Source organism: Desmodus rotundus, chromosome 11 (assembly GCF_022682495.2).
Source record: "Desmodus rotundus isolate HL8 chromosome 11, HLdesRot8A.1, whole genome shotgun sequence".
In the NCBI taxonomy this organism is placed as follows: Eukaryota; Metazoa; Chordata; class Mammalia; order Chiroptera; family Phyllostomidae; genus Desmodus; species Desmodus rotundus.
In genome coordinates this window covers 3,760,344-3,776,201 of record NC_071397.1, presented here as the reverse complement: position 1 = coordinate 3,776,201, position 15,858 = coordinate 3,760,344, and the positions used below count along the sequence as shown (strand labels likewise).

The window sequence follows — 15,858 nt, the reverse complement described above, 5'->3', positions numbered from 1 at the left end:
GGCAGCAAGGTGCTGTGTGAGTTACCACTGGGCTCGGGAGCACACGCCACGTCCTAATCGCAGCCCTGTGAGAGACAGGTAGAGACGCTTGGCTGAGACTTGCCGGATCCCAACCCACAGACACTGAAATGTGTTCAAGCCACTGAGTTCTGGGTAACTTGTTATGCAGCAACGGTTAGTACAGGGATGTAAGGCAATGAAAGTATTTGGGGTATCCTTCCAGTTCACGTTTCAGGTGTAAATGACTAGCCCTTCCTCTGTGAGCCATATCTGCTCAGGCTTGGTCATTGTTGATGAGACTTGGGCATCACAACCATCCCTAGCCCCCAGCCCAAGACCGGCAAGCCAGAAGTGAGTGAGGAAGGAAGGCAAGGTGGTTAGGAGTGCTGGTTTTATTGGCTTTCCATATACTTCCAAAGGTGAGATGTGAGGTGCCCGTTAAGAATTTATTTAAAGGTAAAGCCGCTTGAGAGAGCTGAGAGGCACTTACTAGGTATCGACAAAAATCATTACTGTTAGTGGACAGGTTGAATTCGAGTTTCCTTGATCATAAAGCTGAAGGGGCGCCGCTGGGTGGTGCCTCCTTTGCATACATACCGCTGCCCAGCACTGGAGCAGCTCACTGTTCCCAGGGAGAGCAACGCAAGCTGTTGGCAGGTGCACCTGAAGCCTCCAGAAGCTTCTGTGAATCACCATAGTTGCCATTTCAGTGAGAAATATTTTGACAGCATAGAGGCTTTCAGAAATGTTTTTATTTCTTGCCTCCTATAAAAAGTAAATAAATGAACAAATATAGCTAGAAACTCATAAGCTACAGAACTTGTGAAATTCTGCTGTTCATCAAGCTTGCATAAAGTAGGTGCCTGGCTCTGAAATAACCTTATCAGCACAAGAAAATACGAACAGACTCATGGGCGGGCAGGGACAAGTGTGGCGACTGTGGGGCGGAGAGGAGTGAGTACAAGGGTGACACATGGTAATGGGAAAAATACAATAAACTCACTGAGCCGCTTTTGAAAAAAAAGATATGAATACGGTTATTACAGTGCATTCTGAAAGTTCCCACCGGCAACCGGGACAGTGCTGGGAGGCTCTCGTTCCTCACCCATCCGAACGGGAGCAGAAATGGACACATGGTCCGAGGGCGTTGGTTAAAACGTCATGTCCTACGGCCCCAGAGTAAGACACCTACTGTGTGCCATGTCCCTGACTGCTGCCAGGTCAGGCTACAACAAGATCCATTAAAGCTCTGTTCAGCATCTACCCCCTCTCACCTGTGAGGGAACAGCGCCCACGTTTGTCCTTTCCTGAGTAAATGCCTGAAGACCAGGAGACACCTGTTCCTCAGGGCCATTCACAGCAGAGTCACCAAGTCCCTGTCACTACCCACCGTCCCCAGGTAGGGAATGGCCTGAAGACCGAATCGTCTTGCATTTGCTACAATGCCGTATTATCCAAACTGAGTTCCCCTCTGGGTGCTGGCAAAGACTCACCGTTTAGTGTGCCAAATCCGAAGTGTTTTACAAGAAATGTTTTCAATTACTATTAACAAATTACTTGAACACATGTAACAGATTTCTGAATCTGGCAGCCAGTTCTGACTAGGTCAGTGAGGGCATTATACAGAGGTGTGATTTGGGGTTCCAAAGGGAAAAAAGTCAATTTACTCTCAAGTTTTTACACTCTATGTTCACCCAATCTTTATTAGACTTCCTGATGGATTCAGGTTCTGGTGGCTTCTCTCTTCCTTACCCACCTCCGAGCATCTATAACAAAAACAAAATGTGAGGAAGGAGAAGCAAAGGAACCCCTAAACCTCAGCCTGAAATGATCCACCTTGCTTAGCTGCCTCTTGTTCAGACGCCCCGCAGAGCCGGTGGCGGTCTTTGGTGTGCCTTCAAAGGACGTGTCCTTGGTGGATGGGGCTGCGGGAGTCTCAGACCTGCAGGGCCCCAGATGCAGACTCATTCCGCCTTCTCCTTCCGCAGAGGAGGCCTCAAGAGGGAAATGCGATTTGCAGATATGAAGGGATAGGAAGAGAACTTGGGTCCCCAGGCAGGAGAGAGGGACCTGTGTCTGCATATCGTTGACGGGGGTCACTGCACTTCTGCTTCACCTGACGGTTTTCTGTAGACAGTAGGCGGCCCCGGCTCCGGAGCGCTCCAGGTTCCAGTCCCGCAGCGAGGGCTTCGGGACTTGCTCTAGCAGCTGGGGACAGGGATGCTGGGCAGGAAGTAGTTTCATCTGTGAAGAATACCATTCCCTCATTTTCCAGGGTCAGGGAAATAGGTGACCTGTGATATTTTTAAAAACAGCAAAAGAGTTTAAGATGATAAAATTTGATACTTTAAAAGCCAATAAAAACGAAAAACTTCTCCATGGATGCTCACATTTTGATTCATTTCCCCCCAGGCATGCAATCTTCCTCACTAGTGTATAAGAGAGTACTCAATGTCCCTCAAGAAAAAAAAATCATGTCCATTATAATGTAAATAAAATAGAGAGCAAAAAAAGGGGGAACTCAGTAATTCCACTCCAGAATCTATCAGAAAGTTATCTATGGCAGCGATCCAAAATGGCTACTAGCCAAGGTCCGGTTTAACAATTAAATGGCACACCAGTGCTCTGGAGTTGGCAGCTTTTAAAAGACTTCCATGATGAACATTGGGGAGATACCTATATTCTAATAGTTTGCTACTCAAAGGGGGCCCCCAATTCCAGCACCCATCGCTGGAGAACTGGCTAGGATGCAGTGTCTGGGCCCCACCCTGCGGAGTCAGAGCCTGCACTTCAACAAGAATCCCAGCTCCTTGTGTGCTTATTAAAGTCTGAGAAACATCTTTGGTGGGGGGTGGGAGCTGCAATGCTGATTTATAATTATTCCATCTATGTGGTCACAGATTGGAAGTTAATTTGCAAAACTGTAAACAGTTTATAGTGAGATATTCCTCCCTACCCACACAAAGTGCCTGGCCTGCGGTATGTAAATCCTTAATCAATGACAGCTATTAAAGAGCTGATACTGTCCTGGGCTTTACTTTTCCTTTTTTGTTTTTAAGATTTTATTTATTTATAGAGAGGGGCAGGTAGAGAGAAAAAGAGGGAGAGAAAGATTGATCGGTTTCCTTCCTCATGCGCCCCAACTGGGGACCAGGCTGGCAACCCAGGCATGTGCCCCGACCGGAATTGAACTGGCGACCCTTTGCTTTACGGTACAACACCCAACAGAGCGGTGCCGGCCAGGGCTGTGCTGGGCTTTTCTTTCTTTTTTTTTTTAAATGCATTCCTTAATTTTCTTGTTCAATCACATTTTGAAAACTTAAAAGGCAATGAGGATATTAATATGCTGTACTTCCTTCGCAACCATACATTAAAACTGCTTAAATCGTGTTTTTCTTTTTGCCTCAGCTATCAGGAAGCATAGGGCTGAACTTAATAACTCAGTACAGTAACTCTATTAGCCTCGCTTTCTGGAATACTTGTTTTCCTCTTATGGCTTTTGTTTTCTATTTTGTTAGGTTCTTCTAGTGTATGTCTTACAAATCACTTCAAATTCTTTCTGAAAATCAGGATCCAAATGACAGTAATGAGTTCGAAAAGTTGTTCTTTTTTGCCAAACTCCACAGAAAGATGAGTTTATCTTGCCTGTTTTAAATTCTTTCTTCTCTCCCTGTTCTTTTTCCACTTCTCAGGACACCAGTAAAACTAAAGCGTTCCTGTTCGCCCCTCAGTGAAAGGCTCAGATGCCAGCTAGCTCCTCCTGTTCCCTAGGTCATCCTCAGGCCACCTCGAAGCCCCTACAGCTCAGTCTCATGAGTCATTCCACCCGATGATTAGGTAAGGAAGCAGAAGCCACAGCCCGTCCAAGGTCGTGCAGACCCCCCCACCAGTGGAATTACTCACCGACCCCTCAGCTGCCTCAGACTTCCTCTGCAACGACAAAGAGAAGGAACAGTGTTTATTTACAACCAAGCCTTGTTGTCAGGAGAATTCCCCAACAACACCTCTTACTCATTCTCAAGAAAGCTTGCACTCTTTGTTCATAACGTTTATCATCTTGTAATTCCATGTGGCTAGATTGTCTCCATTATCAGAACCTAAGGTCCAATTCAGACTCCTTCCCTCACCACTGCACCCCCAGGGCCGGAAACTGTTGGAGGGCAACTGAGCACAGGAGCTGTTACTGGTTGGGCAGATGGACGATGTAAGAAGTGGAGATACTAGAAAGAGGCGGAGAGAACGAATATCGATTAATCCCCTATAACATGCAGGTGTGGTTAGTGTTTTGTATGCACTCTCTAATCCTCAGCACAATCTTTTATTTTCCTTGAGATATAACCCACTAACATAAATTTTACTCCACCTGGTTGTTTTAAGGATATTCACTCGGTTGTGCAAGCATTGCTGCTACCTAATTCTAGGACATTTTCGTACAAGGAGCTCTGTGCCCATTAGCGATCGCTCCCAATTTCCCCCTCCTCCCAGCCCCAGGCAACTACTACCTTCTGTCTCTATGGATTTGCCTGTTCTGAACATTTTTTATGAATGGGATCATGCAATAATTGATCTTTTGTGTCTGGCTTCTTCCACTAATTGTAATTTTTTCAAGATTCATCCACATTGTAGCAGTTTCCAGTACTTCATTCCTGTTTATGGCTGAATAATATTCCATGGTGTGGATTTATACATATTTATCCATTCATCAGTCGATGCACATCGGGGTTGTTTCCGCATTTTGACTATTGTGCTACTATGAACATTCATACACGAGTTCTACGTGAACATGGGTTTTTGATTTCCTTGCATATATACCTAGGAGTGGAATTTCGGGGTCACATGGTAACTCTATGGTTAGCCGTTTGAGGATGGCCATCTGTTTGCCACAGCAACTGCGAAATTTTACATTTTCACCACCAGTGCATGAGGGTTCCAAGTTCTCACATGCTCACCAACACTTCCTCATCTTTTTTATTATAGCCTTCCTAGGGGGTGTGAAATGCTCTCTCATTGTGGTTTTGAATTACATTTTGCTAATGACTCATGATGTTGAGTATCTCCATGTGCTTTTGGACACTTGTAGATCTTTGAAGAAATGCCTGTTCAAATCCTTTGCCCATTAAAGAAATTGTGTTATTTGTATTTTTATTTTTGAGTTGTACGAATTCTTCATTTGTTCTGGATACTAGATTTAGAATTATGATGTGCAAATATCTTCTCCCAATATGTAAGCTGTCATTTCACTTTCTTGATAGTGTCCTTTGAAGCACAGACGTTTTCAGTTTTGATGAAATCCAATTTGTCTATTTTTCTTTTGGTTGTTTATGTATCAATTCTCATGTCTAAGAAACCATTGCCTAATCCACGGTCATGAAGATTGCCATTTATGCTTTCTTCCAAGGGTTTTATAACTTTATATCTTACGTTTAGATCTTTGATCCATTTTGAGTTAATCTTATATATATGATGTAAGGTTGATGGTCCAACTTCATTTTTTTTGCGTGTAGGTATCTGGTTACCCCCAGACCATTTATTGAAGACTATTATTTCCCCATTTACAGGTGTTGGCATCTTTGTTGAAAATCAGCCCTAGATGTTGAGTTTATTTCTGGACTATTTATCTATTTATTTATTTATTTATTCCATTATCATTTGCCCCCGCCATGGACTCTCAGATGCATTCCATTGATCTGTGCGTCTGTTCCTTTGCAGGTTCCACACCATCTTGATTACTGTAGCTCGGAAGGAAGTTGTGAAATCAAGACATGTCCACCTTCTGACTTTTCCTTCTTCTTCAATATGGTTTCAGCTATTCTGGATCTCTGGCGTTTCCGTATGAATTTTAGGATCAGTTTGCCAATTTCTGCAAAAAGCTAGCTGGGATTTGGGTAGCTATTGCACATAACCAGTAGATCAGTTCAGGGAATATTGCCGTCTTAACAATACGAAGTCTTCTGATCCATGAGCATGAATGTTTTCATTTATTTAAGCCTTTCATTTTCTTCAACAATGGTTTACAATTTCTGTGTATAGGCTTTGCACTTCTTTTGTTACATTTTTTTCCCATTGTATTCTTTTTTATGCTATTGTAAATGAAATTGTTTTAATCTCTTTTTTAAGATTTTATTTATATTTCAGACAGAGGGAAGGGGAGGAGAGAGAGAGAGAGGGAGACAAACATCAATGTGTAAGAGAAACATTGATTGGCTGCCTCTCGCATGCCCCCAACAGGGACCTGGCCCGCAACCCAGGCATGTGCCCCGACCAGGAATCCAAAAGGTGACCTTTTGGTTCGCAGGCTGCCACTCAACTCACTGAGCCACATCAGCCAGGGCGAAACTGGTTTTTTATTCATTTTCAGATTGCTCATTGTTAGTGTACACAAATCCAATAGATTCTCAATATATTTGTAATTCATTATTTTTTTCATCCTCACCCAAGGACACTTTTTTCATTGCTTTTAGAGAGAGGAAAGGAGAGAGAAACATGAATGCAAGACAGAAGCATCAGTCGGTTGTCCCCGCACGTGCCCAACCCGGGGATTGTACACACCCGGACCAAAGATGGAACCCACAACCCAAGTGTGTGCCCTGGCTGGGAATGGAACCCAGTCTTTCAGTTACCGGGCGACGTTCCAACCGAGCCACCCCAGCCTGGGCACAAATCCAATAGATTTTTGTATGTTGCTCTCAAATCCTGCAACCTTGCCAAAGTTGCATATTAGCTTTAGTAGTTTTTTCATGGATTATTTAGGATTTTCCATATACAAAATCATGTTATCTGTTAAAAAGATATTTTTACTTCTTCCTCTCCAAATGCAACTTCTTTTATTTATTTTTCTTGACTAATTGCCCTGGTTGGAAGCTCCAGTACAGTCTTAATAGAAGTGACGAAAGCAGACATCCTCATCCCGTTCCTGAGCAGAGTCTTTTGGAGGAGGTTACCTAACTCCCTGGAAATGAGCTCAGATCAGGAAACCGAGGGTCAGAGACGTTAAGGAGGCTCTGCAAAGTCACACAGCCGGTTCACGAGGGGGCCAAAATTTAAACCCAGCTCTGACTGCAAAGCCCATCCTCATTTTCCGTCGCTCCCCTAACCCCTAAACGGCAGATTAGCCACTACGCACTCGTGCAAGATTCACGACCTCTCCTCAGTGTCCTTCCCGGTGAAATGGGGGCGCTAACCGCCGCTCCGCTACCCCGTTACCGTGTGGCATAAATGAAACAGTGAAGGCGGACGTGAACCTTTCTCTGTCCATGGGCCTTGTGGAAATGGAAGGAAGGAAAGGAAAGTGAATTGACATTCTGATTAGTGAAGAAAGTGTCAAAGGAACAAAGCCACTTCTTTATAAGAAAACACTTTAAAGAGAAATTAATGTGAATAAAATTTCATTCGAGCTAAAAGAATCCCCTCTGAGAAAAAAAGAATGCAACTGAGTAATATAAAAATGCTCCATGCGCGTGTCCAGGCGGATTTAAAGGTGGCCCTTGCAGCCCAGAGCCAGGCAGCCTGCCTGTGGAGTGCCTGGGAGAGCCCCGCAACGCAGAAAGTCGTACAGGGTGCTGGGGTCCCCGCCTCCCTCCTTTCCTCACAGGGTTGCTGTGAGGGTTCAATAAAAATGTCCTCTAAGAACAGACCTTACATCACTCCTGCACGTAGAGGAGCTCTATAAATACTAGTTCCATTTCCTTTCCCTTTACAGGGTCAGCAAGGGACCCAGGCCCTAAGCATCCCCAGGACCCAGGAGCTGTAGGAACCTGCTACAGTAGAACTGTATCTCTCTCCTCTGTCGGCCTTGGCCCAGCTCATTCTGCTAATTTGGTTTCCATCTTTAACCACATAACTCAGGTTTGTGAATCTCTCTTCTTTCACTTCCAGAGAAGGGTGAGATGTTTCCAGTTACTGCCCTGTGGAGAAGTGGGCCCCGGGCTGAGCCAGAGAACACCTGAGTCCCGTGATCCTCCTTGCTCCCACCTTTCTGTGAACATGTCGTGGTCTCCCTCGAAGGCTTCAGGTGCTTCCCTGGGAAGTCTTTGGTCACAGGGGAAAAGGGCGTTTGGCAGTGTCTTCTAGTTCAGGTTCAAGGGTGATATGAACACAGCTATGGGGAATGGAGACTGGAGAGGTCTCTGGGGTGTGACAGGCCCCTCAGAGTGGCCACCTGCTGGGAACAGGCACTTCGGGATTCACAGGGGGTGAGACAGGCCCTGCCCTATATCACAAGGTGATAAAATGTGTGTGCTGAAAAGGTTAGCGCCTCAAGAGAGAGGAAGAGCCTATGAGAAACAGGAGCCCTGGAGGAAGGGACGCCATTGGGAAGTGGTCGGAGGAGGCTTCCCAAAGGGTCAGCCTGTACATCCAGGGTCGGCTGTAATGGGCTTTTATGCTTGAGGGGTAGGATTTGGAAGACAGGAAGCTGAAACAGGATGAGCACATGGAGACCCCCAAGGCTACCCTCACCCCAGGGGGTGCCGTCCAGGAGCTGTCCCTTCGTACCCTAACCTTTCTCCTTCCCCAACAAGTCATTCCTTCTGCTCACGTGTCACCCACCTAGCAACCCCCCAGCGTTACTTCAGGAGCCATCCTCTGGGCAGCTTTCGAGGGGAGGCCACACCTGGCTCCGCAGGTGGACCAGGAATCTCCCCGTACACCCTGAGAACACAGGGGGCAGGAAAACACCATTTCACAGGGAACAGCCTCTGCCCTACAGGCCTGTCACCGGCCATATTGCAACCCTCCACTGGACTTTGGCCTCTGAGACAAGAGCTGTGTCCGATAGGACCTGGTGTCCCCACCTCTTGGCCAGAAGCCAACTCTCGGTGACTGGCTGAGAGGAAGCCCTAGCTCCCGGGGGAGGGCAGGTTACCTTGTCCATCGGCCTTGTAGTCGTCAGGGAGCAGCTTGTCCTGCCGGTAGCCCAGCACGAAGGCCAGGAAGGAGAGGATGAGGGCGTCTCCGATGCTGAGGATGGCCAGCATGAAGGCCCAGCGGATGGTGCAGTGGCCCAGCGTGTACTTGCCCGTCTGCTCCCCACACATGCGCCGCACCTCACTTGAGTCCCACCCATCCGGGTAGACCAGGCAGCCAATCATCAGGCCTGTGGCTGAGGGAGCGAGGACAGATGTGTGGGTCTGGGTGTGCTCAGCCTGCCACCTCCCACCTCACATCACTGCCATCCTGTCACCGCCCTTCTCCTTGCGCTAACAGCCTTGAGAGGCACAAGGGGCAGCTCCCACCATCCTTCTTGTAGAGCACAGGGGAGAAAACTGAGGCTCCAAGAGCTAAAGCAGCCTCCCTGGAAGCCAGCGGGCAGAGGGACAGACCAGAGAGCCAGGCCCCGCAGCCCAGGGCGCCTTCTGCCACAGCAACATGGGGTCCAGCCAGGCCCGCAGCCACGCTCCTCACTTTGGACTTGACGAGGCACCACCTAACCTTGCGTCGAAGCCCCCCCAAATCTGGTCCCGGCCCAGAGAACTCATCACTCCTGAAACGTATGTACTTTTTTTCATATTTCAACATCTCTGAAATAAGTATAAGGAGAAAGCTTCAGGCCATAGTTTAATTACAAGTATCGGGTTGGCCAAAAAGTCCATATGGTTTTTTTTTCCGTAAAATTAAAGACACATTTTTCGTTTTCACCAATAACTTTCTTGATTTGGATATTTTGAGTATGTTGACTATCTCCCACGTGGTGTAATTTTGATTGTTCTCAATTAATGTCTCAACGACGTGATCGCTATCAGCTTCAACTGGTCCACCCGACTGTGGAGCATCGACCAGTGAGACCCTCCAGCACGGAACCTCACAAACCACTCCTGACATGTTCAATCAGTGACAGCCCCTTCTCCGGACACTGTACAAATCCTTTTTTGTGTTTCAGTTGTCTTTTTACCTTTCTTGAAGTAATAAAGCATAATATGCTGAAAATGTTGTGTTTTCTTCCATCATCAAGATTAAAATGGCTACTTAAAAATTCACCAATTTTGATGTTTTTTAAATGCATGTTGATATGACAGCTGTCACAATATGATCTAATAAAATTGTTTCAAATGAAGTTAAAGACAACTAAGCACTTACTAGAGCCATCTCACGGAAAAAACTAAACAAACTTTTTGGCCAACCCAATATTTTATAGCACATAAAATAATGGTGTGTCCTGAAACTCAGGTGTCTTAGATTCAATGACCACAGGAAGTATCCCAGCCCTGTCTCTGACTGCTTCCTTCCTGAACCTTCCATTCAAGCCATGGGGTCTCCTCATTCTTACCCAGGACAGCACAGTGAATCTAAGAATCCCCTGGAACGTGGGTTTTTAAAGATGCTGATTCCCGAATCAGGGGTGGGATCAGAAACCACTTTTTTTGTTTGTCCTCACCAAGGACATGCCTATTGATTTTAAAGAGAGGGGAAGGGAGTGGGAGAGACAACAATGGACTGCCTCTCATATGCTCCCCAACCAGGGACCGAACCCACAACTCAGGCATGGGCTCTGACCAGGGACCAAAACCACGACCTTTCAGTTTACGGGCTGATGCTCCAACCAACCGAGCCACACTGGCCAGGGCCGGAGCTCTAGGTGATTGTCTCAGGAGGAACAGCTGGGAAACCTCGCCTCAGCCCTGCTTTTGCTAACTAGCTGTGTGGCTCAGAGCAAGCTACTTACACTTTTTTTTGGTTTTTGCCCGTTTCCTCATTTGTAAAACAGGGATAAGGACAGCCCCCATCTGTTTAGACTGCAGTGAGAGTCAGATGAGTTAATGTTGGAAAATGCTCAGAACAGCGCCTGGCACATACCCGGCGCTCGTGCCTGTTATTCCCCTTATGCCGCCCTGTGCTTTCACTGACGCAGTATTCACAGCCACAAAGTCCAGTCCCCCTCCCCCACTTGGCCCATGCCTCGTCACCAAAGCACCACCCCACCCTAGCTGCACAGGAGGTGACATAATCCTGGGGTGTGACCGCAGTGACCCGAGCACAGTGGCCGTGCAGGCAGGGGTGCCTTCTTTCCCACCCCGGCCCTGCTTCCGCAGGCAGGAGGGTCTTTAGTCTCAAGGCTGTGCCTGCCCAGGAGCCCCTCAGAGAAGCACCTCGCAGGACCCAGAGTCACCTAACGGGGGCTCGGCGTGCTCCTGTGAGGAAGGCCAGCAGAGCAAGCAAACGCGCAGGGAAGTGTGAAGAGCAGGGTCCCGCCTTCCCCGCTAAGTCTATCAACCCTGCTCTGTTTCATAGGAAGAGCTCATTTATATTGTTCTTTTATAGGTCACAAAGCACCTCCTGTAGCATTTTGCTCTTGACCCTGACGATAGGCCTGTGGAGTGGGCCATACATTAATGTCCCCTTTTACAGACTGGACACAGGTCTCCGAGAAACCAGGTGACCGGCCCAGTCATCCAGCTGCGGCAGAGCTAAGACCTGAGCTCAGGGCTGCTTTCTTGACCTCAGAGTCAGTTCCCTCTACTCCCAGTCTGTGACATCTCTCCAAAGAGCTGAATGTGTCTAGTGATGACATTTCAGACATAGTGACAAGCTAAGAAGTGTTTCAGGAGGATACTGAGGTAAAACCTGTGGGCTTCCCCTCTCGGTATGAGACCGGCCTTTGGTGCCTGTCATGGCCCCTGGATTAACTGGGGTGGTGGTGAGAGAGACACACACTCACACACACGCTCGTGCATAGGTGAGTGTGGACAGGAGCCACCCCTCTGTACTTTTCTCCCCAGCGCTTCTCCCCTTGGCCCCTCCCCCTTCCACACTGTCTCCCTCTGGGGGCTCTGGGAAAAAGCCCAGGGCCTCAGACTTGGGAACAAGTTGTCACTACAGGCACCACGGCCCTCTGTCAGCACCCCACCCTTCCACCTCTGGTCCTGGGCACTGCGGGATCAGCCCCATTTGTGGTATCTCGGAGCTCTAAGTAGCGGCCAGCATGGAGAAAGGTATTAGGCACATTTACTTACCCTTTCTGACTTCCATTTTCTCACCTGTAAAACAGGGATAGTAACACCCGGCTCAAAGCAGGGTGATGAGGATTAAGTGTGACTATGTACAGAAAGTTTACTACGGTGTCTGGGACCTGGTCAGCGGCCAACTGCTGTTGCCGTTGCTCTTGTTGCCGGCATCGAAGGCAGATGCACACAACCTGGGTGGGCACAGATGTCATCAGAGCTGTTCACAACTATTCCAGGTGCACAGGAGGATTCTACTTCCTTGACCCCCTCCCTCCCTTGAGGTTAGGCGAGGCCATCTGACTTCCTGTGGCCAATAAAATGTGTGCGTTTCTAGGCCAGAGCGTTTGACAGGTGGGGGAGACCTTCTAGAGCCTCCTGCCCCTCTGCCGTGACAGACGATGCTCTGTGAGCCTGGGCTTCAGTAGGGAACAGTGAGGGCGGAGCCCCCAACTGATCCTCAGCGAGTGTGTACCGTGAGGGAGACATAAACCTTTATTTTAAGCCACTAAGATTTGAGAGTTGTTTGGTACTGTGGTATCACCACAGCCATCCTGACTGATAAAGTTGGTAGTTGTGATTTTTACATTTCCTGAGCACCTGCCGTGTGTCAGGCACTGTGCAAAGTGTTTTGCATGCATTATATCACCCCAGCCTCCCAAGAACCCGGTGAAAGGTGATGCTGTTGCTACGTTAGACAGATGAGGTCGCCAAGACTCCGAGACAAGCCACTTGCCCTGTGAGCGTTTCTAGGAGCTGGGACCACTCTCAGCCTGCCCCTGGCATCCAGAAGCTCATCTGCTATGGTTAAGGCACAGCCCACACGGGTCCAGTCATCAGTCCTCTTTCCCTTCCCCTGCTCCCTTTCTTGGTCCCAGGCTTCTAGCAAGGTCAAGCTAGCTGGTTAAGGCCTCTTCAAATAGATGCATCTCCCAGCTGCCGGCTGTGGGACACACCGCCTCCTGCTCCCTCCCGTGGCTCATCTTCCCTTCCCCAGCTCAGAACAGTGGAACTTGACACCACCTTCGCTCTACCCCAATGTAAATGTTTCATGCGATGTTCCCCAGCCACCCCTGCTAACAGTGTCTCCAGTTCCGTGACCCAGAGTCTGGCTCAGATGGCCAGATGACCCCTCCCCCACCCAGGCCCTCCAGCACTGCCCGTTTGGCAAATGACACCTGTTGCAAGAGGTTGGGGGAGGGGCAGTGCAGAGAAGGAGAGGGATGGTTGTGTTCCCAGCATCCCACGACTCTGCTATGCGGGGCCAGATGGCAGCATGCCAGGGTCTGTTCTACCCCACTTCGTCACAAAACTGCTAAATCTTCATTCTCCTTCTTCCTCCCACTGCCCACCGAGTCTTGCTTCATCCCTACCCCAGCCTTTCCCTCATAGTATAGAGAGAGAGACTACAGAGTAAAGGGTTATGGGGCTGCAGGCAGCTCTGAAGGCTGGTGAAAGGCCTGGGTACAAGACTGGAAATCAAAGTTCTGTCCCTCACTACCTGTGTGCTCAAAGACAAATTAACCCCAGGAGCCTTATGTGTGAAACGGAAGGAACACCCACTTCACTGCATCGCGATGTGGCTGCTGCAGATGACGTGGGCGAAGGTACTCTGCAAATCGTTACACTACGTTAGTGTGCGACTCTGCCTCCGTTCTCCTAGGTGCTTGGTTGCCAGCCGATCTGCTCTAGCTTGGCCAAGTCTTACCATCTCTCTCAGCCCCAGATTCCTTATCTATAGTTGAGGGGCAGGGGACTGCAGCTCTCTGGGGTCCCCTCCAACTCAGACTGGGGTCTCCAGATTATATGTTAATTGTCTGGGATTCTGATCCATGTTTCATTCTGCCTGTTCAGGATAACACTGCTCCTCATTCTAGTCAACCGCGGCAGAGCAGTTCCACTCTTGTCTGCAGTCCCCAGCACTGCCTCGGACATCTCCCCAGTGCGGACAGGCTGTGCGCAGTCCTTGGGGTGCGGAGGGACCAAGGGCTGCAGGACAAAGTCCTGGGCCATCTCTTCTTGGGCTCCAGAGGAGAGTAGGAGCAGCTGGCCCACTGAGGCCTGCCTGGGCTGCGGAGGTCTTTCCTCTGAGTACCACAAGTTACCACCTCCTTACATGGTTTTAAAGACCCTAGACAGCAGTACCCGCCTCCACATCACAAAACGTCTCCCACCTACGGCCTCAAGTACGGAACCCTATACTTGGGAACAGAGACTTTCATTCCACAGTGAAAGAGGGAACTGAGATGCAAGTTTCTGTGGGAGACGTCACATGCAGCAGAGCATCCTGAAGCAGTGACTGACCTTACAGTCTTCTCTGAGAGCAGTTTGGGGGAGGGGGGAGTGGGGAGGGCAGGACTCTGGGGATCCTTAAAGGAGAAAGAGCAAATGCACTGAAGTGGGTGATGTGGACATCTAGAACATGCCTGGCTGGCATCGCTATTCTGCCATGTGGTTGGGTCGCATTCCCACATAGCTGACGATGGAAGCTTTCTTTTTCCTTCCTCCCAGAGTGGCCACAGCCTCTGGTGTAATAACCTGGGAGTCTGGACACCCGATTTCTTCTACCAATTGGCTGACTGCTCCTGGGAAAGTCACTTGCCCTCTCTGGTCCTCAGTTCCTCAACTGCAAGATAAGGCGGTTGAACAACTTGGTCTCTAAGGTCTTTTCCATCCCAGGCGTTCTAAGAGTCCCTCGTCCTCTGAAGCTTCGGCAGAGCACTGACTAGAGCTGGGCTAAAGGAGGACAGCTGAGTAGGAGACCCAGAGCTTCCACAGAGGATGGGGTGGTGCAGCTGCAGCTGTGGCCTGGGGTGGGCCCCCACCTGCCCACCCACTGTCCCTGCTCACCGGCAGCCAGCTGCATCCAGGCGCAGATCTTGTAGACTGTGGCGGTGTTGCAGACGAAGAACAGGCTGAAGCAGATGATGGAGCCAATGATGAGGAACATGGCCAAGGCCACAAAGAACATGGCAGTCTTGAAGGCTCTGGAGGGGATGGAGGAGAAGTCCAGAGGGCCACCCTTGCAGATGAGCTCAGAGGAGAGCACGTTGCCCACGCAGTAGGAGAATAGGCCGAAGTAGCCTGCCTGGGGTGTGTTGACGCTGTCCCCGATCCAGTAGGGCTGGATGAACAGGGCCATGACCAGCACGGAGAAGCAGATGGTGAGCGTGCCCCACATCACGCCGACCGCCCGCGCGTTCCGCACGTAGTTGGTGTGGTAGATCTTGGCGGCCTCCTGGGCAGGCAGCAACTTCACCATGGTGAGGGCGCAGGGGCCTGGGCTGGGACCTGGCTGGGGCCTGCGGGCTGGAAGTCGGTGTCTGTGCGGATGGGGGCCCAGAAGCGGGTCACCCCTCGGCCGGGTTTGGAGAGGAGGCTGAGGTCAGGGCACAAGGCGAGGGTCCCTCCAAGGTAGAGGAAAGAGAAGAAACAAATAGGACGAGGAGGACGATCTTGGCTTCTTCAGGGAAGCTTGCCCCGGTGCCTGTGTCCGCTTTAGCCGACCTGTCTCTGGTCTCCGGCCTCCTCTCAAGCCGGTGGGGATTTCGGGCCTGGTGGCGCCGCCCCGCCCCCATTTCCAGCTCTGGGCCCCGCAGAGCTCCGCCCCCTTGGGCCGGCCCCGCCTCCCTCCCTCCTTGGCCTGCGCCGCTTCAGCACCGCGGCCAGCGCCCCCACCCCCACCCCGGAGGAGGGGCGGGCCGGGCGGCCACGGGGTGCGGGGCGGGGCCGACGCCCCTCTCCGCTCTCCAGAGCGAGGACTGGGGTTGGGAGGATGGGACTGTGGCTGTCACGTTCCTCCCGCTAATTCCTGCCGCAAAACCGCGTCCTGAGCGCTGCCCCCATCCCATCCTCCCCCGACTCCGCCCGCCCCGGCCTGCTCCCCGGTCGCCCTCCCAGAACCTCTAATCCTGCAAAGAGG

At 49.9% G+C, this 15,858-nt stretch overlaps 1 protein-coding gene across 2 annotated transcripts; it reads right to left on the bottom strand.

The window, feature by feature from the left end:
• Positions 1-515: 515 nt before the first annotated feature.
• LHFPL5 (LHFPL tetraspan subfamily member 5) lies at positions 516-15,622 on the bottom strand. 2 transcript variants are annotated; one of them, XR_006655152.3, is made up of 5 exons: positions 14,787-15,622; positions 8,864-9,100; positions 3,904-3,930; positions 1,837-2,294; positions 516-1,766 (listed from the first exon to the last, which is right to left on the bottom strand). XR_006655152.3 is itself a non-coding variant. In XM_024558089.4 (4 exons), the coding sequence occupies exons 1-3, from the start codon at positions 15,196-15,198 to the stop codon at positions 3,920-3,922; spliced, it is 660 nt and encodes a 219-aa protein (XP_024413857.2). In that variant the 5' UTR covers positions 15,199-15,622; the 3' UTR covers positions 517-2,294; positions 3,904-3,919. The 2 variants fall into 2 exon arrangements, 1 of the variants encoding a protein (XP_024413857.2); XM_024558089.4 differs by having other exon boundaries at positions 517-2,294.
• Between the last annotated feature and the right edge of the window lie 236 nt (positions 15,623-15,858).

Coding starts and splice junctions, on each gene's coding strand:
- LHFPL5 (XM_024558089.4), bottom strand. CDS start 15,198: ATGGTGAAGTTGCTGCCTGCCCAGGAGGCCGCCAAGATCTACCACACC. Junction 9,101..14,786: donor CTGGATGCAGCTGGCTGCCG/GTGAGCAGGGAC, acceptor TCGCTCCCTCAG/CCACAGGCCTGATGATTGGC.